The sequence below is a fragment of the Chiloscyllium punctatum genome, chromosome 2 (genome assembly GCF_047496795.1).
Source record: "Chiloscyllium punctatum isolate Juve2018m chromosome 2, sChiPun1.3, whole genome shotgun sequence".
Classification (NCBI taxonomy): domain Eukaryota; kingdom Metazoa; phylum Chordata; class Chondrichthyes; order Orectolobiformes; family Hemiscylliidae; genus Chiloscyllium; species Chiloscyllium punctatum.
Genome location: NC_092740.1, coordinates 104,666,876 through 104,694,286, shown reverse-complemented (window position 1 = coordinate 104,694,286; position 27,411 = coordinate 104,666,876). Strand labels below are relative to the sequence as shown.

General features: G+C 41.4%; 1 protein-coding gene across 8 annotated transcripts in view; it reads right to left on the bottom strand.

Moving 5' to 3' along the window:
• The window catches only part of frem1a (Fras1 related extracellular matrix 1a), a 377,121-nt gene that overhangs the window by 194,328 nt on the left and 155,382 nt on the right, over positions 1-27,411 (bottom strand). For all 8 annotated transcript variants that reach the window (XM_072586891.1, XM_072586895.1, XM_072586892.1 and 5 more), the window contains 3 exons: positions 19,414-19,556; positions 17,409-17,605; positions 4,704-4,794 (listed from right to left, as the gene is read on the bottom strand). In XM_072586891.1, the coding sequence (XP_072442992.1) occupies positions 4,704-4,794; positions 17,409-17,605; positions 19,414-19,556 (431 nt within the window). The remainder of the gene's footprint in view (positions 1-4,703; positions 4,795-17,408; positions 17,606-19,413; positions 19,557-27,411) is intronic.

The window sequence follows — 27,411 nt, the reverse complement described above, 5'->3', positions numbered from 1 at the left end:
AGAAGGATAGAGGTAGTCAGAAGGAATTTTGTAATGGTTTAGGAGGTTTTAATATGGATAGTATACGTTAATATGAATTTATTAGTGACAGGCAACATGGTTTTGTGCAGGTAAGGTCATGTCTCTCACAACCTTGATTGAGTTTTTTGAGGAATGACACAGGTGATTGAAGAAGGCAGAATGGTGGATGTTGTCTGCATAGACTTTAGCAAGGCCTTTCAGAAGTCCCTTATGGCAGGCTGATACTCAAAAGTAAAGTCGTATGGGATCCACAATGAGATGGTAAGACGGATGCAGAACTGGCCTGGTCTTAGAAGTCAGAGTAGCAGTGAAAGGGTTTTTTTTCTGACTGGGGATCTGCAACCAGTGGTGTTCCACAGGAATCAGCACTGGAACCCCTGTTGTCTATAATGCAAAGAAATTATTTGGAATAGAATGTTAGTCGTAACATTATTAAGTTCACGGACAACACAAGAGTTGGGAAAGCTACACATAGTGAAGATATAGATAGGCTGGAAATTTGTGCAGAGAAATGACATATGGAGTTTAATCTAGATGAATGTGAAGTGATGCATTTTGGAAGTCAAAAGTGAGGACTGCAGATGCTGGAAACCATTGAGGTCAGGAGGCATCCAAGGAACAGGTTTCGGGCAAAAGCCCTTCACCACTCTAATGTAGACTCTGCATTTTGTAAGGTATAGTGCGGGGGGGGAATGTATGTATCAGAACCATTAGAAATATTGACATCGAGGGATTTAGGCAAGCATGTCTTTAGTTGGTTCAGAAATTGGCTAACTGAAAGAAGACAGAGGATGTTGGTTGATGGGAAATATTTATCCTGAAGTTCAGTTACTAGTGGTGTATGGCAAGGATCTGTTTTGGGTCCGCTGTTGTTTGTTATTTTATAAATGTGCCGGATGAGGGCATAGAAGGAGGCGTTAGTACATTTGTGGAGTTGTGGATAATGAAGAAGGATGTCGTAGGGTACAAAGTGACATACATAAACTGCACAGCTGGGCTTAGAAGTGGCAAATGGAGTTTAATACAGAAAAGTGTGAGGTGACTCACTTTGCAAGGAGTAACAAGAATAACAGAGTACTGGGCTAATGGTAAGATTCTTGGTAGTGTAGATGAGCAGAGAGATCGCGGTGTCCATGTACATGAAAGTCGGTCCTTGAAAGTTACCACCCAGGTTGATAGGGTTGTTAAGGAGGCATATGGAGTGTTAGCTTTTATTGGCAGAGAGATTGAGTTTCAGAACCATGAGGTTATGCTACAACTTATAAAATACTGGTGCGGCCGCACTTGGAGTATTGTGTGCAGTTCTGGTCACTGCACACAAGGAAGGATATGGAAGCTTTGGAAAGGGTTCAGAGAAGATTTACTGCAATGTGGCCTGGTATGGCAGGAAGGTCTCACAAGGAAAGGCTGAGGGACTTGAGGCTGTTTTTGTTAGAGAGAAGGTTGAGAGGTTACTTAATTGAGACATAAAAGATAATCAGAGGGTTAGATTGGATGGACAGTGAGAGCCTTTTTCAGGATGGCAATGGCTAGCACGAGGGGGAATAGCTTTAAATTGAGGGGTGATAGATATAGGACAGATGTCAGAGGTAATTTCTTGACTCAGATAATAGTAGGGGTGTGGAACGCAATGCCTGCAACAGTAGTAGACTAGCCAACTTCAAAGGCATTTAAATAGTCATTGGATAAGCATATGTACGAGAATGGAATAGTGTAGTTTACATGGGCTTCAGATCGGTTTCAGAGGTTGGCGCAACATCGAGGGTGGAAGGGTCTATACGGCACTGTAACGTTCTATATAGTTCCTTGAAAGTGGCAACGCAAGTGGATAATGTTGTTAAGAAGGCATATGGTATGCTTGCCTTCATCTGTCAGAACATAAAAGAATATAAAAATTATCAAGTCATGTTGCAGCTGTATAGAACTTTAACATGACTACATTTGGAATTTTGCGACAGTTCTGGTTGCCACAGGACCAAAAGGAGATGGAGGCTTTGGAGATGGTACAGAAAAAGGTTTACTAGTATGTTACCTGGCTTAGAAGGTATTATCTAGAAGGAGAACCTGGAAAAATTCAATTTGTTTTCACTTGAATGTTGAAGGACAACCCATTAGTGGTTGACAAAATTATGAGAAGCATGGATTGGATAGATAGTTGAAGTCTTTTTCTCAGGGAAGAAATGTCAGTTGCTCAGGGACATAGGTTTAAGGTAAAAGGGGGAAGTTTAAGGCAATTTCTTTTTAACATAGAAGGTGGTATGTGCCTGGTATGTGCTGCCAGAGGAGGTGGTATAAGCAGTTCCAGTAATAACATTTAAGAGTCAGGGAATAGAGGGACATGGACTGTAAACAGGAAAAGGTCTTTATTTTAAAAAGGTGTTGTGTATCAATACACATTTGGGGGTTGAGAGACATGTTTCTGAGCTGTACTGTTCTTTGTTAATAAGAAAACTCAAGATCATGAAAAGGGACAACTCAAACATTGCAACATTCTCTCCGCATTTTCGTATGCCACAGAAACCTAGAAAATAGGTAAAGATCTTGGAATGAAAATGGAGGCCTTAGAGATGAAGATACTATCAAATGTTCTTATATTCCATATATGGATCAAAAAACAAACAAGAATGTGTTTGAAATAGCAAGAGCAAAAATCATTTTGATAATAAAATGGCAATTCTTAAGTCGTTTGATCAGGGCAGAAAAGCTACAGAGGTCTCTCCTGGAGGGTAAAGTGGAGGCAACAAAAAAGAATGGTTGAACTTGGCATAGTTGAAAATGGATGTCACAGAACAATAGACAGGCTACACTGAATATGAGGATGGCACAAGATAGACAAGTGTGGAAAACCGTGAATGCAAATCTCCTGGCAGGAGGGGCTACAAGTAGCAACAGCAACATGTTAAAGATGTAAATATCTTCTTCAGTTCAGAGGTGCTCGTCACTTGCAGAAGTGGTCTTACCATGTGACTTTCTAAGAGGTGACCAACTACTCCACAACTATCTTTATGATATAACTACAAATAGATAGCATAGCATCATCATTTTCTGATGTGGAATAAACTGCTGTCTCTTTTCACATATGTATTTGTTAAATCTATTCAAAGGCAAACTAAGTGATGACTTAGTGAGATGTGGCTTGATACAAATTGTTGAAATATTTTATTTTACTTGCATTTGAATGTGGAAATCAAATATTCATGTTGTAATTTAGTATTTCCAATCATATACTTGGTCTCCCTATAAATATAATTTGCAGTATTAAATTTTCAAAATGATTAATACATCCTGAATTATGACGCCCTTCCCTGCACACTTTGCAGATTAATGTACTAAAGAGAAATGTTTTCACTTGATGTTTAATACTTGAGATCTAAACAAACCAAGCACTTTATAAATAAAGACATCGAGTCCAAACAAAGTTATGCTAAACATTTACAAAACAGTGCTTAGAGTGATGTTGAACAGTAAATGAAGTGTTCCTAAAGTAGTAGCAGACCTAAAAGATTTCATTTATAAGGAGAGAATTAAGGAAATACACTGACTGTAATGTGTATAATTTTATATAGAATAAGTGAAGAGAAACTTTGTGAATTTTCAGAATGTGGACAAGCAAAAGACTACCAATTAAAGATAACTCTCAAACAAGAAATGACATCAAATTAGAGTCAACGATTATAGAATAAACAGGATTATTCAACCCACCAAGTTGATACCAACTCTTGAGTACTCAAGAGAACCCAAAAGTACAACAACCCAAATCTTAAACATTATTGTAGAAAAAGCTTTTTCTTCATATCACATTTTGTCAACCGATGTATATTGCTTAAAGGTGCAAAAATCTGAAAAGTTAATACTGAGGACTGTCTTGCATGCCTCAAACAATAATGATGTCATATGGACTTGGTGGGGAATGTCTTACGATCTCAAAGAATTGCCTTGTCTTCCTCAGTCTTTGTAACAATGCTTACAATATCAGCATCTAGGAGAAAGTGAGGACTGAAGATTCTGGAGATAATAGTGAAAAAGTGTGGTACTAGAAAAGCACAGCAGTTCGGACAGCATCTGAGGAGCAGGACAGTTGACATTTTGGACATAAGTCATATCAGTGTGACTTGTACACAGTGGCCAATAAACAATAAACTGCATCTTTTCGAAAGCATGAAACTTTTTTTCTGAGACATCCAAATAACTTTCTTCTATCACACCAGGGTGGGACTTGTAAGAGAATGGTGGTAGCAAACATATCCCACAACAAAGAACACACCTAATAATACAACAAAGTTGAAACATTTTCCTTATAAATCATTATAATCTGGAATACATGCTTGTAACAGTCTGTAAGCAGAGTCAATTATTATTAATATTAGCCAGGAATTAGACATGTACTTGAAGAAGTAATTTGCAAAGCTTTGGGGAAACTAATTATGGAATGTAATTAATTGGACAAATCTTTCAAAGAGCAAGCACAGGCTTGAATGTAGACTGAATGACCTTCTACACATTATAAATTATACTGATATTTTATCAAAGACTAATAATTAGTCTTTTAAATAGTTTAGTGCTTTCTTTTTTGCAAGACTATCTTGAGGAAAAACTGATCTGAAAGGATTAAACTACTTTTCTGGTTCCTATTTCATGATATTCCAAACTTACTGACATAGAGAATAAGAAATTATAAATACCTGTGTGAATGATCTCAGCATTGGGACATTAGATTTTTTCGTCAATTTCTTCATGCTGTCTGTCAAAAACAGTTTCCCAGCATCCGACAGGCTCAACAGAGAAAGAGAGACACAATTAGACCTTCAAAGATCCTAATATTAAAATCTTATACATCATTATTCAATTTTCAGATTCACAACATGCTTTAATACAAACAACCACAAAATTTTGTTTCTTATAAATGCAAAACTAAAAGAAGAAATGTAATTCACTCTTCTATTGGAATAGCAAATATCACTAACATTACAGATGAGACATATAATTGAGACACATAAGATAATCAGAGGATTAGGTAGAGTAGACAGTGAGAGCCTTTTTCCTTGGATGGTGATAGCTAACATGAGGAGATATAGCTTTAAATTGAGGGGTGATTGATATAGGACAGATGTCAGAGGTAGTTTCTTTACTCAGAGAATAGTATAGTGTGGAACGCCCTGCCTGCAACAGTAGTAGACTTGCCAACTTTAAGGGCATTTAAATGGTCATTGGATAAACATATAGATGAAAATGGAAAAGTGTAAGATAGATAGGCTTCAGATTGGTTCCACAGGTCGACACAACATCGAGGGCTGAAGGGCCTGTACTGCACTGTAATGTTTGATGTTGTATGTTCTATTATGACCATTATTTTATTTTCAATAATGACAGAGATACAACCATAATAAACACATTTGTGCCAGAGCTTTCCGAACTCATCAGGGGCTTAGTATTTTGCTTGTAACATTCAGAATTCTCAAATTTCCTACAATGCTTCAGGGTTCTTCTGTTGTGAAATTGTCTTTAAAGAGAGTTCAAGATGATACTTTAAGAACTTTGTACCAGTTAACTACAGTTCACGGTGGTTGACGATGCTCTCCATCGCATCTCCTCCACTTCCCACACCTCTGCCCTTGAACCCCGCCCCTCCAATCGCCACCAGGACAGAACCCCACTGGTCCTCACCTTCCACCCCACCAACCTCCGGATACATCGTATCATCCTCCATCATTTCTGCCACCTCTAAACAGACCCCACCACCAGGGACATATTTCCCTCCCCACCCCGATCAGCATTCCGGAGAGACCACTCCCTCTGCAATTCCCTTGTCAGGTCCACACCCCCTACCAACCCAACCTCCACTCCCGCCACCTTCCCCTGCAACCGCAAGAAGCGCAAAACTTGTGCCCACACCTCCCTCCTCACCTCCCTCCAAGGCCCCAATGGATCCTTCCATATCCATCGCAAATTCACCTGCACCTCCACACACATCATTTTGTGTATCCACTGCACCCGATGTGGTCTCCTCTACACTGGGGAGACAGGCCGCCTACTTGTGGAACGTTTCAGGGAACACCTCTGGGACACCCGCACCAACCAACCCAACCACAATTTAACTCCTCCTCCCACTCCACCAAGGACATGCAGGTTCTTGGCCTCCTCCATCGCTAGACCCTGACCACACGACGCCTGGAGGAAAAGCGCCTCATCTTCCGCCTAGGAACCCTCCAACCACACGGGATGAATGTAGATTGCTCCAGCTTCCTCATTTCCCCTCCCCCCACCTTATCTCAGTCCCAACCTCCCGGATTCAGCACCGCCCTCTTGACCTGCAATCTTTTTCCCGACCTCTCCGCCCCCAACCCCTCTCCGGCCTATCACCCTCACCCTCACCTCCTTCCACCTATCGTATTCCCAATGACCCTCCTCCAAATTCCCTCTCCCCTTCCTTTTATCTCAACCCGCTTGGCACACCAGCCTCATTCCTGAAGAAGGGCTTATGCCTGAAACATCAATCCTCCTGCTCCTCGGATACTGCCTGGCCTGCTATGTTTATCCAGCACCACATTTTTCAACTCTGGTCTTCAGCATCTGCAGTTCTCACTTTCTCCCAGTTAACTACACCCCACAAAACTCACCTCCCACTGATTGCTGTCACCTTACAAATCAAACCCAAGTAACTGTCCATCAATATATAATGGCCTGTTACCTTATGCCATTAGGTGTCTATGAATTCTTTCAGCCCAGATAATAGACGGAAGAAGTGGAATGAAATATTCTCCACTTGCCAGATGTGTGTAGCAATAATACCTCCAAGGTTCCCTCAGGGTCAAATGGTTTCTAATATTTCATTATTCTGTGATGAAAAGTCTGGATCTTCTTATCTAGCAATATTTAAGAGTGCCTTGACTACTGCAGTGGTTCAAGGAGGAGGATATGGAAGCTAGAGAATGAGGTGAAATAAATAGTGATATCTTGAAAAATGTCTTTATATTACAGAGAAGGTGGTGCTGGACATCTTAAATCACATAAAGGTGGATAAATCCTTGGGACCAGATTAGGTGTATCCCAGAACTTACTTGGGAAGATAGAGAAGTTATTGGTGGGCCCCTAGTTCAGATATTTGAGTCATTGATAGCCATGGTTGAAGTGCCAGAAGACCGGAGAGTGGCTAATGTGGTGCCATTACTTAAGAAAGGTAGCAAGGAAAAGTCATGGAACTACAGACCGGTGAGCCTGACATCAGTGGTGGGTAAGTTATTGGAGAGAATTCTGAGAGACAGGATTTACATATATTTGGAAAGGCAAGGACTGATTAGAGATAGTCAAATGGCTTTGTGCATGGGAAATCATGTCTCACTAACTTGTTTGAGTCTTTTGAAGAAGTTACAAAGAAGATTGATGAAGACAGAGTGAAGGATACTGTCTATATGGACTTCACAAAGGCAATTGGCAAGGTTTTGCATAATGCACTAGTCAGCAAGTTAAATCATGTGGAATCTAGGAAGAGCTAGCAATTTGAATACAAAATTGACTTTAAGATAGGAGACAGATTTTGGTGGTGGTTGAAGGTTGTTTATCAGATTGGAGGCCTGTACTGGTGTGTGCCACAAGGATTGATGGCTCCACTACTTTTTGTCATTTATATAAATCATTTCGATGTGAGGAGGCCTAGTTAGTAAGTTTACAGATGACACAAAAATTGGTGGTGTAGTGGACAATGAAGAAGATGATCTTAGAGTACAGTGGGACTTCAATCTGATAGATAAATGAGCCGAAGATTGGCAGACAGAGTTTAATTTTGATAAATGCATTTTGGCAAGGCAAATCAGGGCAGAACATACAGACATAATGGTAGGGTCCTTGGGAATGTTGCCGATCAAAGAGATCTTGGGCTGAAAGTATATAGTTCCTTGAAAGTGGAGTTACAGGTAGACACAGTAGTAAAAAAGCACTTGGTATGCATGCTTTATCAGTCAGTGCTTTGAATATAGGAATATATGTCACTTTGTGGCTGTACAAGACATTTGTTAGCTTTTGTTTGGAATACTGTGTTCAATTCTAATTTCCCTGCTATAGGAAGAATGTTGTTAAATTTGAAAGATTTGCCAGGATTGGAGGGTTTGAGCTATAGGGACAGGCTGATTAGGCTAGGGGTATTTACCCTGGAGCATCAGAGGCTAAGGAGTACCTTTTCGATGTTTATAAAATCACGAGGGGCATAGATAGGGTGAATACTGAAAGTCTTTTTCCGAGGGTAGGGGAGTCCAAAATTAGAGGCCATAGGTTTAAGGTCAGAGAGGAAAAATTGAAAAGGAAATTAAGGGGCAAGTTTTTCGGAGAGAGGGTGGTATGTGCATGGAATGAGCTACCAGAGGAGACTGGTACAATTCCAAAATTTAAAAGACCTCTGGATGGGTACATGAGTAGGAAGGGTTTACAGGGATGTGGGCCAAATGCTGGGAAATGGGCTGGGTTAATTTAGTATTTAGTTGACATGGCTGATTTGGACTAAATGGTCTGTTTCAGTGCTGAACAATCTATGACAATGATTTGAACAAAGCTCATTCCTTACATCCCATTAAACCCCATCTGCCTCGAATTTCCTCAATCCATCTCCAATCTGAAGAAGGGTCACTGGGCTTTCTTTCCACAGATGCTGACAGAACTGCTGAGCTTTTCCAGCAGAGAGTGGTCATTGACACTGCACACCAAGGCAGAAGGCATTCTACCTTCTCTGAGCAGGTGGAATAGGAGAGGCGGCAATGTGATTTTCAGGCTGCCAGACTCTTGTTAATGGATAGAGATATGCTAATGGCTCTGCAGGATCCAGAGATTACCGCAGCCAGAAGAAATACCATTTTCGAAATGTGACCATACACAAAACAAGTTGGGAGATTCTTTCCAGCTTGGCACCAGGTAAAATGTCTACCTGCTATATGTCATATAGCAGTCAGCAGCATTCACCATGTGACCCACTCTACTGCACCAGAGGTTGGTTATCACTGTATACTTGGCTCCTTGCCAACTAACCATGTATGCTGATAGAAAGAACTGTCAGGACTATGAAAATAAAAACCTGCACCATTTCAAGGAGACCTCCGATGGTCAAAGAGCTCCCAAACACATGGTGCTCTTCCATTTTTGACTTTGATCTCATTCTTCAGTGGATACTTCAGGAGAATGAAGGGGTGGGGAAAAAGTATTGGATGGGTTTTCCTCTTATGTCAGTTAAGCATTGACTACATTCCCTGATCATGCCGATATCAAAATAAAAGCAGCAATGAAAAATTTATAGCTGTTTCTAAGCTGTTGGAAATAGACCTATAGGATACTTGCAAACCAGCTGGATGGCAAGGGAATGGACTCACTTTAAACTAAGAGAACAGCAAGATTCCTGAAATATTGTAACCAATAAAGAGGCCATACTGTTGATGAAGAACAGTTAAGGGAATGGACAGAATTTAATTAGGAGATGACAGTTTTGCCTACAGGCTAGAGAGTTTGTGACAGCCTTGCACTAACACATTTGAAGATGGTCATTGTTCTAAGCAGCTGTTGGGTACCTAGGTACTTCAATGCAAGGAGTATCAGAAATAAGGTGGGTGAACTTAAGGCATGGATCGGTACCTGGGACTACGATGTTGTAGCCATCACGGAAACATGGATAGATGAGGGACAGGAATGGCTGTTGGAGGTTCCTGGTTACAGATGTTTCAGTAAGATTAGGGAGGGTGGTAAAAAAGGAGGGGGGGTGGCATTGCTAATTAGAAATGGTATAACGGCTGCAGAAAGGAAGTTTGAGGGAGATCTGCCTCTGGAGGTAGTATGGGCTGAAGTCAGAAATAGGAAAGGTGCAGTCACCTTGTTGGGTGTTTATTATAGGCCCCCCAATAGCAGCAAAGATGTGGAGAAACAGATTGGGAAACAGATTTTGGAAAGGTGCAGAAGCCACAGGGTCGTAGTCATGGGCGACTTCAACTTCCCAAATATTGATTGGAAGCTCTTTAGATCAAGTAGATTGGATGGGGCGGTGTTTGTGCAGTGTGTCCAGGAAGCTTTTCTAACGCAGTATGTAGATTGTCCAACCAGAGGGGAGGCCATATTGGATTTGGTACTCGGTAACGAACCGGGACAAGTGGTGGGCTTGTTAGTGGGTGAACATTTTGGTGATGGCGACCACAATTCTGTCACTTTCACCTTGGTTATGGAGAGGGATAGGTGCACACAACAAGGAAGTTTTTACAATTGGGGGAAGGGAAATTACGATGCTGTAAGACAGGATTTGAGGAGCATACGTTGGGAGCATAGGCTGTCAGGGAAGGATGTGGTGGAAATGTGGGACTTTTTCAAGGAGCAGATACGACGTGTCCTTGATATGTATGTACCGATCAGGCAGGAAAGAAATGGTCGTGTGAGGGAGCCTTGGTTGACGAGGGAGGTTGAATGTCTAGTAAAGAGGAAGAAGGAGGCTTACATAAGGTTGAGGAAACAAGGTTCAGACAGAGCAGTGGAGGGATACAGGATAGCCAGAAGGGACCTGAAGAAAGGGATTAGGAGAGCTAAGAGAGGGCATGAAAAATCCCTGGCGGATAGGATCAAGGATAACCCCAAGGCATTCTATGCGTATGTGAGAAACCTGAGAATGACGAGAACGAGGGTAGGTCCGATCAAGGACAGTGGTGGGAGACTGTGTATTGAGTCGGAAGAGATAGGAGAGGTCTTGAACAAGTACTTCTCTTCAGTATTTACGAACGAGAGGGACTGTATTGTTGAAGAGGAGAGTGTGAAACGGACTGATAAGCTAGAAGAGATATCTGTTAGGAAGGAAGATGTGTTGGACATTTTGAACAACTTGAGGATAGACAAGTCCCCCGGGCCTGACGGGATATATCCTAGGATTATGTGGGAAGCAAGAGAGGAAATTGCAGTACCGTTGGCAATGATCTTCTCGTCTTCACTGGCAACGGGGGTGGTACCAGGGGACTGGAGAGTAGCGAATGTTGTGCCCCTGTTCAAAAAAGGGAATAGGGATAACCCCGGGAATTACAGGCCAGTTAGTCTTACTTCTGTGGTAGGCAAAGTAATGGAAAGGGTACTGAGGGATAGGATTTACGAGTATCTGGAACGGCACTGCTTGATTAGGGACAGCCAGCACGGATTTGTGAAGGGTAGGTCTTGCCTTACAAGTCTTATTGAATTCTTCGAGGAGGTGACCAAGCATGTGGATGAGGGTAGAGCAGTGGATGTAGTGTACATGGATTTTAGTAAGGCATTTGATAAGGTTCCCCATGGTAGGCTTATGCGGAAAGTCAGGAGGCATGGGATAGAGGGAAATTTGGCCAATTGGATAGAAAACTGGCTAACCGGTCGAAGTCAGAGAGTGGTGGTAGATGGTAAATATTCAGCATGGAGTCCAGTTACAAGTGGAGTTCCGCAGGGATCAGTTCTGGGCCCTCTGCTGTTTGTAATTTTTATTAATGACTTAGATGAGGGAGTCGAAGGGTGGGTCAGTAAATTTGCAGATGATACAAAGATAGGTGGAGTTGTGGACAGTGAGGAGGGCTGTTGTCGGCTGCAGAGGGACTTAGATATGATGCAGAGCTGGGCTGAGGAGTGGCAGATGGAGTTCAACCCTGCCAAGTGTGAAGTTGTCCATTTTGGAAGAACAAATAAGAATGCGGAATACAGGGTTAATGGTAGGGTTCTTGGTCAGGTGGAGGAACAGAGGGATCTTGGGGTCTATGTACATAGATCTTTGAAGGTTGCCACTCAGGTGGATAGAGTTTGTAAGAAGGCCTATGGAGTATTATCGTTCATTAGCAGAGGGATTGAATTCAAGAGTCGTGAGGTGATGTTGCAGCTGTACAGGACTTTGGTTAGGCCACATTTGGAGTACTGTGTGCAGTTCTGGTCGCCTCACTTTAGGAAAGATGTGGAAGCTTTGGAGAGGGTGCAGAGAAGATTTACCAGGATGTTGCCTGGAATGGAGAGTAGGTCATACGAGGATAGGTTGAGAGTTCTCGGCCTTTTCTCGTTGGAACGGCGAAGGATGAGGGGTGACTTGATAGAGGTTTATAAGATGATCAGAGGAATAGATAGAGTAGACAGTCAGAAACTTTTTCCCCGGGTACAACAGAGTGTTACAAGGGGACATAAATTTAAGGTGAAGGGTGGAAGGTATAGGGGAGATGTCAGGGGTGGGTTCTTCACCCAGAGAGTGGTGGGGGCATGGAATGCGCTGCCCGTGGGAGTGGTAGAGTCAGATTCATTGGCGACCTTTAAGCGGCATTTGGATAGGTACATGGATGGGTGCTTAATCTAGGATAGAAGTTCGGCACAACATCGTGGGCCGAAGGGCCTGTTCTGTGCTGTATTGTTCTATGTTCTATGTTCTATGTTCTAGGTGGCCAGAGACGGGCCTTCTCAGAGATCAAGGACCCCTAGAGGCAGGAATCCCACTTCTAGGAGCTGCTGAGTAATCAAAGGGAGAGTGGTAAATTATTAGTGTCATCAGGCAATGGTCTTGGAAGAGCCTGGAACTTAAAATTAATATCTATAGTGACTTTGACACATGCTCAGGCAAAATTCAAGCTGTAACTGTAGCAGCTAGCCCAGTCCTTGGACAGATCCTTTCATGAAGCAAAGGTACATCTTTCATTGCTCCTCTATTAATTTGATGTGCAAGGAACATTTGAGCAATATCCACAGTGATTATATGCTTTGTCCAGTGGCCCACTCCTCTATCTGATGGCAGAAACTCCTGTTCTGTTGCTTGTCTCGATGCTTTCTCTCTTCCAACTTTGAAGACAACTCAAAAAAATGTGGAAAGGTTACACCACAAAAAGAAGCCTATCAGCCCATCATATCAGTACTGGCTGAATAAACTAGGTTAGAGACAAAAAAAACCTACAGATGCCGGAATCCAAAATAGACAGATAGGAGGAAGAACACAGCAAGCCAGGCAACATCAGGAGGTGGAGAGGTCGACATGTCAGGTGTAACCATTCTTCAGGACTGGGGATGGGTATGGTGGGAACTGCAGATAAAGGCTATGAAGTGAGGATAGGTGAAGACAGGTAAAGGGTACAACCTGGTTGGTCAATGGGAGGAATGAATCCAGTTGATGGCAGGAAGCAGTGGAAGGGAGGGGGAGGGGCTGGGAAGGGAGTCGGGGGATAGGAAGGGAGGTTATTTGAAATTGGAGAATTTAATGTTGACTCCTCTGGGCTGTAGGTTGCCCAGGTGGAAGATGAGGTGGTGTTCCTCCAATTTGTGCTGTGGTTCTTTTTGGCAATGGAGGAGGCCAAGGATGGTCATGTCAGAAAGGGAGTGGATATGGCACTTGAAATGGGCGGAGACTGGGAGGTCCAGTTGGCCCCTGCGGACTCGGCTGCGATGCTTGCTAAACCGTTCCCTGAGTTTACATTCAGTTTCCCCGATGTAGAGAAGACCACATCGGGAGCTCCTAATGCAGTAAGGTAGGTTGGAAGAGAGACAGGTGAACCTCTGTCACTCCTGGAAGAACTGCTTGGGGCCTTGGATGGAGGTGAGGGGTGTGCTGTACTGGCAGGTTTTACATCTTTTCCGGTTGTAGGGGAAGATACCTGGGGGTTCATTGGTGGGGGGGGGCAGCGGATGTCAGTGGAGAGAGTGGCGCAAACTAAGGTCTGTCGAAGGGAACAGTGCTTGCTGAAGGCATAGAGGAAACCCATCTAGCACATTTCTTTGCTTTGTTTGCATTCTCCAGTGCATCAGCCCACATGTATCTGCACTGAACTTCATTTGCTGTTTTTCCACCCACTCATTCAAACTATTAATATCATCCTGCAGTTGACAATCATCCTCTTTACTGTCAACGATCTGGCAATTTTTATGTTGGCTGCAAATTTCTCAATTGTACTTCATGAATAAACACCACAACCAACAAGGGAACTAACACTGAGCCCTGTAGAATGCTCCTGGAAAACCACTTTCCATTCATAAAACATCTGTCCACCATTACCCTCTTGTCACTGAGCCAATTTTGATCTAACTCATCATAACTTGCTATGTGAAAAAGATTTATTTTTCCTCAAATTTACTTTGTTCTCATTTTGCATTCAGGATTTATGATGGAACTATACTTGTGCCAAGAGGACAGATTACTATATAAGACCACTGCGACAGGAGTTTCAGATTATAGACAGCAAGCAATATCTCATCATCTCAGATGGATCAAGTTTAAAGCTCACATTGGTAACCCTCAATATGCCAACAGATATTTGCAATATGATGCAGGCAAGGCATTGTCAGGTCATAGCCTAGAGGTGTTTAGCGACTTGTTGAAAGGGTAAAAGTATCTTCTGGGAGAAGTAAGTTAGAATGTAAGACCAATTAAGCATTTGCTGAACCAAGTTGTAGCAAGGCCAGCCTAAATGACAACATGGAAGAGCTGGAAAAGAAGGGAGTAATCAAGTAAGTGACAACTCCAATAGAATGGATTAGCAGCATAGTAACAGTGAAACAACCTGCTGTGAATAAGCATTGACCCAAAGGATCTAAATAACGTTCTAAAGAGGTTTTACTCCACTGAAGGAATTTTGCCACCAAGGACAACCAGTTGCATTTGCACCCAGGACATTAACACAAGTGGAAAGACACTAGTTCAGATTGCTTGGGAACATTTTCAACAATACCTACGAGACACACAGACAGTCTCGTCTGGCCTCAGGCCACTTCAAAACATTTTCCTCAAGCCATAATTACTGTTCCAAAGCATCTTTGAACAATGTTATTTAGTTAGAGTGTTACATCGAGACATGACATACAAGCAAGGCAAGCTGATGCTTATTGTAGACTGCATAGAACAGAATTCCAAATGAAGAAAATAAAGAATGCTGTAGCAACATGTGAAATCTTCTAGATCCAATAATAGCAATATTTATGAAGCATTTAGACAGATACATGTTCATACAGGGAGTAGAGGGTTATATATCGTGGGCATGCAGATGGGATTAGTTTAGAATGCATTATGGTCAGCACAGAAATAGTGGCTGAAGGGTGCCTGTGCCATTTTTTTCATAGTTCTGTGTTCTATATTGCCTAATATCTCATAGGCTTTAACTTTCTGTCCAGTCTGCTATTTGGGACTTGTCAAATACCTCATTGAAATCTGTGTAGGCAACATTCACTGTACTAGCCTAATCATTCTTTTTTGTTATCTTAAAAAATTCAATTAATTTTGAAGACATGTACTTCATTGACAAAACCATGCTGATATCTCTAATTAATTTTGATTTTCAAAAGTAACACTAATCCTATTATCGAGTATTTATTCTAGTATTTTGACCAATATATAATTATTTGGCCTATCCCTTGCATCCCTTTTCAATAAACCTTCACTCTATTGAATCTGACTCACTTCCCTTTCACACACTACATCCCAGATCATTACAGACCTCCGCATGTAAAGAATCTGAATCTTCCATTTGCTTCTAAGGACAATCACTTTAAATCAATGCAGTTAACCCTCCTGTCACCTGAAGTAACATCTTCTTATTAAAAAATCCTTAAAAAGTTTGAAAACTTGTATTGAATCATTCTTGGATTAGAAGAGTAATCAAGGATATATCTTCCTGGTTATAATCAGACATTCACTGACTTTTCCACATGTCTGAATGTCCAAATTCTCCAAATTCATCCTATATACATTAGGCCTAACATACGATGAATGGCTGAGGATCCTGGGATTGTGTTCATTAGAGTTTAGAAGGTTGAGGGAGATCTAATAGAAACTTAGAAGATAATGCATGGCTTAGAAAGGGTAGATGCTGGGAATGTTTTCCGTTAGGCAGGGAGATTAGGACCCATCGACACAGCCTTAGAATTGGAGGGGTCACTTTAAAAGGAAATGAGGAGACATTTAGCCAGGGCATAGTGGGCCTGTTGAATTCATTGCCACGGAACGCAGTGGAGGCTGGGACGTTAAACGTCTTCAAGACAGAGATTGATACATTCTTGATCTCGCAAGTAATTAAGGGCTACGGGAAGAGTGTGGGTAAGTGGAGTTGAAATGCCAATCAGCCATGATTAAATGTCGGAGTGGATTCAATGGCAGAATGACCTTACTTCCACTCCTATGTCTTATGGTAATATGCAAATCCAGAGAAACAACCAGCACTATTATTATCCACTTTCTGACCCTTCACCAGTTTTGTATCCATGTAACCATTACTCCTTTAATCCAATGTGCTTCAATATCATGCAAAAGTCTTTCATGAGGTACTTTGTCCAAAATCTTTCAGAAGTGCGTATATTATACAACTTTCCTCAATAACTTTCTCAGCCACTTCATAGATATCAATCAAGTCTGACAGATACCTTCCTACAGAAATCTGTCATTGATTAACATATCTCTAAAGTGTACATTAATATTGTCCTGAATTATAGTGACAAATTATTTTCACACCACCAAAAAATAGTAAGAAATAGGAACTGGCGTAGGGTCTGTTTATCTCCTCAAGCCTGTTCCATCATTCAATAGGATCATAGCTGATCCAACATTTGTCATGTTCACTTTTATACCCTTCCTCCATAACCCTGGAATACTCTACTAATCCAAGAATCCATCTATTTGAATCTTAAAAATGCAAAAGACTCTGCTCATACCGTAGTCAGTGACAAGGAGTTCCAAAGGCTCACAAACCTCAGAAAGAATTTAGCTACCAAATTATTGAGTACATCTCTAATATCCAAGGTGGACCAAAACATTTTGACTGAAGCTAAACATAATTCATTAAGCATACTAAAACACACCTCTTTTGGAACAAGTGACTGTTATACAGAGGGATTTCTGTCCCATTCAATTTTTAGATTCCCTCCACCCTTTTGGTGATTTTAGCAACACCCCCTTTAGATGAGTAATCATTTGACACCTCAACTGTGTGCTATGCAAGAAGATTTCATTTTTGGCCTTGAATTGTCCTTACACTAATTTTAACTAACCTTTTGTTTTTTATATATTTACAAGATACTGCTTGGGCTGAATGTTTTGAAGTCTACTGGAGTTGGCTGAAAGGTTGAGACAGGGAGTGACAGGTGAGGCTAAAAAGTCAGGGAATGAAGTGACCGTTGTGTTCCCAATGCAATGGCATCATACCAGAATGAAAGAGAGAGAGAGTGCGAAAGACAGAGAGAGTGAGAGAGAGAAATGAGAAAGAATTTGGAGGACTGTCATTTAGGATGGCTATGTTTGTGGAGCTTTCTCCTCCAATTTATTGTTCATTGTCAAACACTATTCACAACTACACATCACAAGATTATAGTACTCACCCAGAAAGCAAAACAAAAATAAGAGCAAATTATTTTGTTGTGATAACTTAGCTTAGTTAACAATGCAATATAGAGTCTGGTCTGCACCAACCTACCCAAGCGCTGATGTAAAGAATGGACCAGCTGTTATTGCATATACAATTTCACCATCAGGTATCTCAGTATCAGTGAAATATAGTTGGTTCTTTGTCAGATGCGCTATTTCAGTCTCCTTGACAACAAGATGGCGCAGAGCCCATGGTGCTTCTTTGGGAAGCTGATCGTCCACTGGTGTAATGTGAATAATTACAGTCTGCGATTAAATTATTTTTTGTGAGAAAATACTGGCTGGACTTTACAGCATTACAGAATTAAATGGCTTAGGTAACAGATTAATGAAATATAACAGCATTCAGTAAATTTAAATATTTAATAGAAAACATTTTATGGCATGTTTACATGTTTGATATTGTTGTGGAGCTTTCTAAAAACGCAAATGTAAGATCGTTCTCCCTGACAGCTTCATCAGGAAATCACTAGCATTGTGCTCATAATTTCTCTATTTTTGGCCATGATTTGGAGATGACGGTGCTGGACTGGGACGTACAAAGTTAAAAATCACACAACACCAGGTTATAGTCCAACAGGTTTATTTGGAAGCACCAGTTTTCGGAGCACTCCTCCTTCATCAGGTGATTGTAACTTTGATCAGGCCTGCAGTTGAGGCACTTTGAACAACAAGAACTTATATTTCAATCATGCTTTTATTGTGATGAAAGATCTCATGGCATCTAACAGAAATGTTACAAAGAAACAATTACACACTCAAGCACAATGTGATACTGTCATAGAATGAATACAACACAGAAGGAGACCATTTAGCCCAGTGAGTCCATGTAGGTTTGAGGTAGAGTAATCCCATCAATCCTATTCTCTCACTGTATTCTGGAGCCCAACAAGTTTACTTCCCTCAGGTGTCCATCAGTTTGCTTTTGAAATCATTGATCATCTCCAGTTCCAGTACCTCCACAGGCAATGGGTCCCAGGTCATTTTCACATACAGAGTAAAGCTCTTCCTTTCTTACTCCTCTGCAGCGTTCATCCAAATTTTTAAATCTGTGCCCTCTAATCCTGGTACCATCATCACTGAATGGGAACAATTTTCTTTCTCAATTTTATTTAAACCTGTTTTGATGTTGTACACTTTGATCTAAACTCCTTGCAACCCCTCTTACTCCAAGGAGAATAACTCCAGTTATCTCAGTGTAAACATCTCACTGAAATTCCTCAATCCTATAACATTTGGATGTCTCATCATGCTTCCTCAAGCATCCCGAATGCCTTCCTAAAGAGTGGTGACAAGAAGTAAATGCCATTCTCCAGCTGACCATTGCTTTATGAAGATCCAGTGGAACTATATTGTTCTCAATCCCTCTACTTATAACGTCTAAGATTCCATATGTATGGTCTGATGCTCATAAACCTATGGGCATTCTCTTTTGAACAATGCCATTATGTCTATATTACCTCTGTCTAACTTTCCTGCCAAAATACATCACCTCACAGTTCACTGCAGGAAACTGCACCTTTTACTTATTCACCCATTCTACTGTGACATTTGGCAGCTGACTAGTATCATCTGACTGTTTGGGATCACTGAAAAATTTTGATATTTTACTTTCTATTTCTCCATTGACCTTTGTGCCAGTCGAAACAGTGACCAGATTGAACAGAATTAAATTAAATGGCTAATGTTAAATGTTAAATTTCTTTTGAATTCTTATCTGGCATGCGCTGCTTGAAAGATCATCAAAAACAGGTTCATGACTAACTTCCAAAGCAAACTGAATAAATACTTGAAGGAGAGTAAACAGCATAGGTATGGGGAAGGACTAATGTCGAAATAATTGAATAACTCTTGCAATGAGTCAGTCCTCACACCATGGATTAATTCTATCATTCACAATTTCTTCAGTGTATAAATGTTTCATCCGTTTTGAAAGCTTCCATCACCCTTTTCTGTTCCAGTGGAATAAATCCTCATGTTTTCAGTCTATTTTCTAACTTAATTATATAATATGTCTGACCAAAAAATTCAACACGTTTGATACAGACACATACCTGAGGATCTGAGAGATTTGGTGGTTCATGGCTGTCAGACAGGATAAATTCAAAGGTATCTTCAAACACTTCACCTCCCAAGTGACGATAATAGATCCGAGCATTAAAGAGATCACTCTGCTGAAATCTAGTTATGGGGTAACCTGTCAAAAACCAGGTTTATAAAACATGTAAACAGACAGTAACTAAAATGCCATGATTTGGAGATGCCACAGCTCCCTGTGTGGTCTAATTATATCATCCATATTTAGCAAGTCATAACAGCCACAATAAAGGTTCAGTTCACGACGTGCACTGAGTTCACTGATTTCAGCTAGGATATCAGGTTTGGACACAGTATTTAGCATCAGAAAAAGTTCTATTTTATGAACATTATCCGTGTTATCCATCTTAAAATAAAGTAGGATCTGGTCAAATTTGATTGGCAACAGCTGCTTGCAGGTAAAGTGGACAGTGGAGCTGTGGAGGGCAATCAAAAAAGGAGCTGGAAAGAGTACAGGTCCTTTTATGGGGAAATACAGAAGCAATTAGTTCAATCAATGCTGGATGTCAAGGACAATTCTGATATGGATAAAGAAGAAGAGTAGGGCTTTTCGCAAGTCTAAAGAGAGCAACTCAGCTTGCAGCTCTAGAGAAATATAGTATGTGCAAGAGGAAACTTAAAAAAAATTAATTAGAAGAGCAAAAGGGAACATGATAAAGGACTTGTGAACAGAATCAGGGAGAATCCCAAGATATTTTATAAATATTTGAAAGTGAAGAGGCCAACCAGGAAAAGAATAGGGCCCATCCAGGAACAAAGGGTGCAATTTGTATGTGAAGCCACAGTATATTGAAATGGTGTTAAATGAATACTTCCCTTTGGTCTTCACTCTGGAAAAGGGGAATATATGAACAGAAAGGGACTGTGAGGAACTTGCACAGTTTGATGTGGGAAATGGAGAGGTATTAGTGACTCTGACTAGTTTAAAAATGGTCAGCCTTAGGGGACTGTCTATATGTAGTTTGCACATTCTCCCCAAGTGTTGGTGTCCTTCAGATGCTGGGATATGCAGGATTAGCCATGGGAAGTGTAGGGTTACAGAAATAGGGTGGGTCTGGGTGGGATGATCTTTGGAGCGGTGGTGTGGACTCCATGGGCTGAATGGCCTGCTTCCTCATGGTAGGGAATCTATGATTCTAGGATGGTCGTAGGTAAGTGGAAAATAGATGGATTGTCAGATGGGCAGACCAATGGCAAATGGTATTTAACCCTGACAAGACTGAGGTTGATGCATTTTGAAGAGGAAACAAGATGAAGGAGTAATTAATGAATGGCAGAACAGTGGGTAGCTGAGAGGAACAGCGGGACCTTGGGATAGTTATTCAGTGATCCTTGATGAGACACAGCACGTATATAGGATAGTTAAGAAAGCATATAGTTAAGAGTTAAGAAAGACTTACTTTCTTCAGTCATGGATGGCATAGAGTATAAGAGCAAGGAGGTAATGTTGGAGTTGTATAAGAGTGTTGATTAGGCCACAGCTAGAGTACTGTGTGGAGTCTGATCACCTTACTACAGGAATGATATGTTAGCACTGGAAGGGGTAGAGAGGATGTTCACCAGGATGTTGTGTGGGATGGAGCAATTGAGCAATAAAGAGAGACTAGGTCGAACATAGAACATACAACATTACAACGCAGTACAGGCCCTTTGGCACTCAATGTTATTCCGACCTATGGAATCAATGTGAAGTCTATCTAACCTACACTATTCCATTTTCATCCATTTGACTATCCAATGATCATTTAAATGCCCTTAAAGTTAGCGAGTCGACTACTGTTGCAGGCAGGATGTTCCATGCCTCTACTACTCTCTGCATGAAGAAATTACCTCTGACATCTGTCCTATATCTATCACCCCTCAATTTAAAGCTATGTCCCCTCATGTTAGTCATCACCATCCAAGGAAAAAGGCTTTCACTGTCCGCCCTATCTAACCCTGTAGTTCTCTTACTTGTCTCAATTAAGTCATCTCTTAAACTCCATCTCTTTAATGAAAAGAGTTTCAAGTCCCTCAGCCTTTCTTCATAAGGCCTTCCCTCCCTTACCAGGCAACATCCTAGTAAATCTCCTTTGAATCCTTTCCAAAGTTTCCACATCCTTCCTATAATGCAGTAACCAGAACTATATGCAACACTCCATATGCTGCCACACCAGAGTTTTGTGCAGCTGCAGCATAACCTCATGGCTCCGAAACTCAATCCCTCTATCAATAAAAGCTAATACAACAATTGCCTTCTTAACAACCCTATCAATTTGGGTGGCAACTTTTAAGGATCTATGTACCTGGACACCGAGATCTCTCTGCTCATCTACACTACCAAGAATCTTACCATTAGTCCAGTAATCTTTATTCCTGTTGTTCCTTCCAAATTGAATCACCTCACACTTTTCTGCATTAACCTCCACTTGCCACCTCTCAGCCGAGCTCTGCAGCTAATCTATGTCCCTTTGTAATCGGCAACATCCTTCAGCACTAACCATCAGCTTTAATGCCATCCACAAATTTACTAACCCCTCATCTTCACCCTCCTCCAGGTCATTTATAAAAACGACAAACAGCAGTGGACCCAAAACAGATCCTTGCAGTATACCACGAGTAACTGAACTCCAGGAAGAACATTTCCCATCAATCCTCTGTCTTCTTTCAGCTAGCCAATTTCTGATCTAAACCACTGAATCACCCTCAATCCCATGCGTCCGTATTTTCTGGAAAACCTACCATGGGAAAGCTTATCAAATGCATTACTGAAATGCCCTTTAGTCTCATCCACCTGTTTGATCAACTTCTTAAAGAACTCAATAAGGTTTGTGAGACATGACCTACCTTTCACAAAACAGTATTGACTATCCATAATCAACTGATTCCTTTTGAGATGATTATTAATCCTATCTCTTATCACCATTTCCAATACTTTACCCACAACCGAAGTAAGGCTCAAATGCCTATAATTTCCAGGGTTATCTCTACTCCGTTTCTTGAACAAGGGGACAACATTTGCTATCCTCCAGTGTTCTGGCACTATTTCTGTAGACAATGGTTACATAAAGATCATAGCCAAATGCTCTGCAATCTCCTCTCTGGCTTCCCAGAGAATCCTAGGATTCCATTTGTCCCAGGGGACTTATCTATTTTCACATTTTCCAGAATTGCTTACACCTCCTTCTTGTGAACCTCAACCCCATCTATTCTAGAAGCCTGTATCTCAGTATTCTCCTCAACAACATTGTCTTTTTCCAGTGTGAATACTGATTTAAAATATTCATTCAGTGCTTCGCCTATCTCCTCAGACTCTACACACAATGTACCACTACTATCCTTGATTGGCCCTAATCTTACGTTAGAGTCAAAAGTGTGATGCTGGAAAAACACGGTAGGTCATGTAACATCCAATGAGCAGGAGAATCGATGTTTCGGGCATAAGCCCTTATGCCTGAAACGTTGATTCTCCTGCTCCTCAGATGCTGCCTTACCTGGTGTGCTTTTCCAGCACCACACGCTAGACTCTGATCTCCAGCATCTGCAGTCCTCACTTTCTCCTCATCGGACTCTAGTGATTTTTTTATTCTCGATAAACCTATAAAAAGTTTTATGGTTTTCCTTGATCCTATTTGCCAATGACTTCTCATGTCCTTTCCCGCTCTTGTTAGCTGTCTTGTTAGGTCTTTCCTGGCTAACCTGTAAATCTCAAGTGTCCTAAGTGAGCCTTCACATCACAACCTAACATAAGCCTTCTTCTTCCTCTTGACAAGAGATCAAGAGATTCAACTTTTTTAGTAAACCACGGCTCCCTTACTCGATCACTTCCTCCCTGCCTGACAGGTACATAATTATCAAGGCCACATTCCTTGAATAAGCTCCACATTTCAATTGTGCAAACGTTTGGAATGTTTTCTTTAGAGCAGAGAAGGCTGAGAGAGGACATGACGGAAGTGTAGAGGATTATGTGGGATATTGTCAGAGTGAGCAGAAAACAGCTGTTCCCCTTGGTTGAGGGGTGCATAGTTTTCGGGTAAGAGGCAGGAGATTCAGAGGGGATCTGAGGTCGGTAGGTATCTGGAATGCAGTGCCTTGGAAGGTAGTGGAGGCGGAAAACCTTACAACCTTTAAAAAATATTTGGATGTGCATTTGAAATATCATAACATTTAATGATATGGGACAAGTGCAGAAAATTGAGGTTAACACGCCTTTTGTGTGGTTATGGTTGGTGCAGACCTAATGGACCAAAGGGCCTTTTCTGCCCTGTATGACTGTACGAATTTTCCATTGGGAATCATAAATGCTTTTCAAAATTTAGCTCCATTGGACTTGCAACCAAAGTGCTGACAAGAGAACAGGCAGGAAGAAAGGCCATTTGAAAAGCTTCCCCTTCAAAAAAAAAGTGACAGTGAGCCCTCTACTAACAATATGCCAGGAAATGAAGGAAGGGGGAGGGCATTTTACTTATTGTTCCTATAGAGCAAATATTCCTGACTTCCAGAGATGGTGCAAACTGTAAGGAGTAGTTCAGTGGAGAGCTCCATCCCATGACTTCATCCCATGTTAAAAGTAAACCTCAAAACATCTCTCTTTTCTTTACCATGCATGCCTTCTCATTCTCTCTCCTGATGCCCTATACATGCCAACCTCTGTTCTTCTATCCATCTCATATTTCTTTATAGCCCTTTTACAGACTTTGTCCCAACTCGTTACCAATAAATGACCCACCCTTGCTCATCCACATGGCATTTTAAAACCATGTTAGATGAACTAAAATAATGTTCCAAGTGTATACTATTAATGCCACAAGTAAAAACAAGATTGATTTAAAAAATCTATTATCTATACTTTAATGTTTGATCTTTTGAAATATTGTGTGCAATTCTCATCTCCCTCCTAAAGGAAGGATGTTGTGAGACTTGAAAAGGTTCAGAAAAGATTTACAAGGGTGGTGCGAGGGTTGGAGCTATAGAGAGAGGCTGAATAAGCGGAGGCTATTTTTTTCCTGGAGTATTGGAGGGCTGAGGGGTTGCCTGATGGAGGTTTATAAAATTATGAGGGGAATAGATCAGGTAAATAGACAAGGTCTTTCCCCTGGGTTGGGGCAGTCCAGAATTAGAGGGCATAGGCTTAGGGTGAGAGGGGAAAGATTTAAAAGGGACCTGAAGGGTAACATTTTCATGCAAGGGTTGGTGCGTGTATGGAATGTATTTCCAGAGGGAGTGGTGGCGACTGAGATAATTACAATTTTAAAAGCATCTGGATGTGTATATGAATTGGAAGGGTTTAGATGAGTATGGGCCAAGTACTGGTAAATGGGACAAGATTAATGTAGGATGTCTGGTCGGTATGGACGAGTTGGACCGAATGGTCTGTTTATGTGCTGTACATCTCTATGACTATGATTCTATAGTTACTTATTAAAACAACTATTTGTATTCAAGGAGAAAAAAAGAGCTGACGTTTCGAGTCTAACTGACCTTTTGTCAAAACTTTGACAAAGGGTCAGTTAGACTCGAAACGTCATCTCTTTTCTCTCCTTACAGATGCTGCCAGACCTGCTGAGATTTTCCAGCATTTTCTCTTTGGTTTCAGATTCCGGCATCCGCAGTAATTTACTTTTATTTTATTCAAGCTCCATATCAAAGATTTGATCAGTAATTGGAGCTGTCAATCAAACTGAACTTTACGACCTCACTCCCCACACACCCTCAGAGATTATGATAAATTGTAAAATCAGTCATGCAGCACCAATTCAACAATGAAAATCCTCAAGTTTACCTCAAAAACTACCAATGAAATTGCAGACAGACAATCACAGCAGGCTGCTCATATTCAATTTGAAGAGCTTGATTTAAAAATACTCTTGGAGAAAGTGAGGACTGCAGATGCTGGAGACGGGAGTTGAAAAATGTGGTGCTGGAAAAACACAGTAGGCCAGCCAGCATCCGAGGAGCAGGAGAATCGATGTTTCGGGCATAAGCCCTGAAGAAGGGCTTATGCTTGAAACGTCGATTCTCCTGCTCCTCGGATGCTGCCTGGTCTGCTGTGTTTTTCCAGCACCACATTTTTCAACTTAAAAATAATCTTTGCAACTTGACAGTTCCAATGATTTGATTCAGTTTTTTAGCACACATTTTCATTTACTTTTAACAAACAAAAAGGATATTTTACCCCTTTTCTAAGGGATATCTGAATCTATCCAAAAGGATGTCTCTACGTGACTTCCAGAGCTTCAGACATTTTGTACAAATGTTTAAAGTTTCTGGGCTTTCAGCTTCCCCTCCATGTCACATGGTATCCTGACTTGAAATTATATCACCATTCTTTTATCATCACTGGAGCAAAGCATCTTCCCTGATGAGATTGTGGGAGTGCCTTTATCATGTGGACTCCAGTTATTCAACACCAAGATTTATCACATTTTCAGCAGCAATTAGAGGCGGGCAATAACCTTTAATCATATCAGCATCATAACACCCTTTGTGTGAATGAGGAAAACAAACACAATGGGCTTCAGAAGCTAACTAAGATGTCATCAGAGGGAAAAGTAAGAGTTTCAGTTCTGAGGAGAAGTTGTAAAAGTTAAGACTGTTCTCAGAGAACAAATAAGATCATGAGGAGAAACAGAAATTCCTGGTAAAATTCAGCAGGTCTGCCAAGACCTTGAGAGAATGTCCAGTGACCCTTCATAGAATAGAGTCCCTACAGCATGGAGGTAGTTCATTCAGTCCATCAAGCCACATCAACCCTCCAAAGAGCATCCCACCCAGATCCACCCCATCCCTGTAACCCTGCATTCCCCATGTCTAACTGACCTAGCCAGTATATTTCTGGACACTATGAGCAATTTAGCAATGCCAATCCACCTAAATTGCACGTCTTTGGACTGTGGGAGGAAACTGAAGCACCCAGAGGAAACCCACACAGACACAGAAGAACATGCAAACTCCAAACAGACAGTCACCTGAGGCTGGAATTGAACCCGGGTTCCTGGCACTGTGAGCTACCTTGTTACCCAACTCACACTGATGTGTGGAAAGGCAAGGCACAAGAGAAGCACAGCAGATCAGGCAGCATCAAGGAGAAGGAGAATTGACATTTTGGGCATGAGCACTTCATCGGGAGTGTGGAGGGGGGGGGAAGGGTGCTGAGAGATAAATAGGAGGATGGCGGTGGGGCTGGGGTGAAGGCAGTTGGGAAGGCGTCAGGTGGCTTGGATTTGCCAGTGGAGGAATTGGTCAGGGAACATAGTGGTGCGAAGAAGTGGCAGGCAACAGGAAGCTCGGGGTTATTTTTGCAGAAGAACATAAGTGGCCATCAACTTTGCCTTTTGCCTCTCCAGAGTGTACAATAGACTAAACTGAGTGATGATATGGAAGTGCCATTGTTGGACTGGAGTAGATAATGTCAGAAATCACACAACGCCAGGTCATAGTCTGATATTTATTTGAAATCACAAGCTTTTGGAGCGCAGCCCCTTCATCAGATGAAGTGAGAGGGAAACACACAGAACACAGTTTATGGGCAGAAAGATCAAGGGGAGAAAGATCAAAAGATTGTATAACTGATGTGAGTGGAATCTCTGCAGGTGACCAGGAGTGTTCGACAGTATGAGTAAAGTGTCAATAGCTGAATAACAACTGAAGGGATGACGGTTCACTTGACTCAAAATATTAACTCGGATTTGTCTTCACACCTGCTGCCAGACCTGCTGAGTAGTTCCCCACCCACCTCAGATACCCCTGGCCCTACTCCTGATTTACAGCATCCACAAATCTTTGTTTTTATTTGACTGGAATGACATGATAGTTATAAGAATCACATGCTGAAGGTCTAACCAAGGTAATAATTAATCTAAAACTGTACAAACTAATTAAGGTTGCCATGATGTGGAGGTGCCAGTGATGAACTAGGGTGGACAAAGTTAAAAATCACAAAACATCAGGATATAGTCCAACAGGTTTATTTGGAA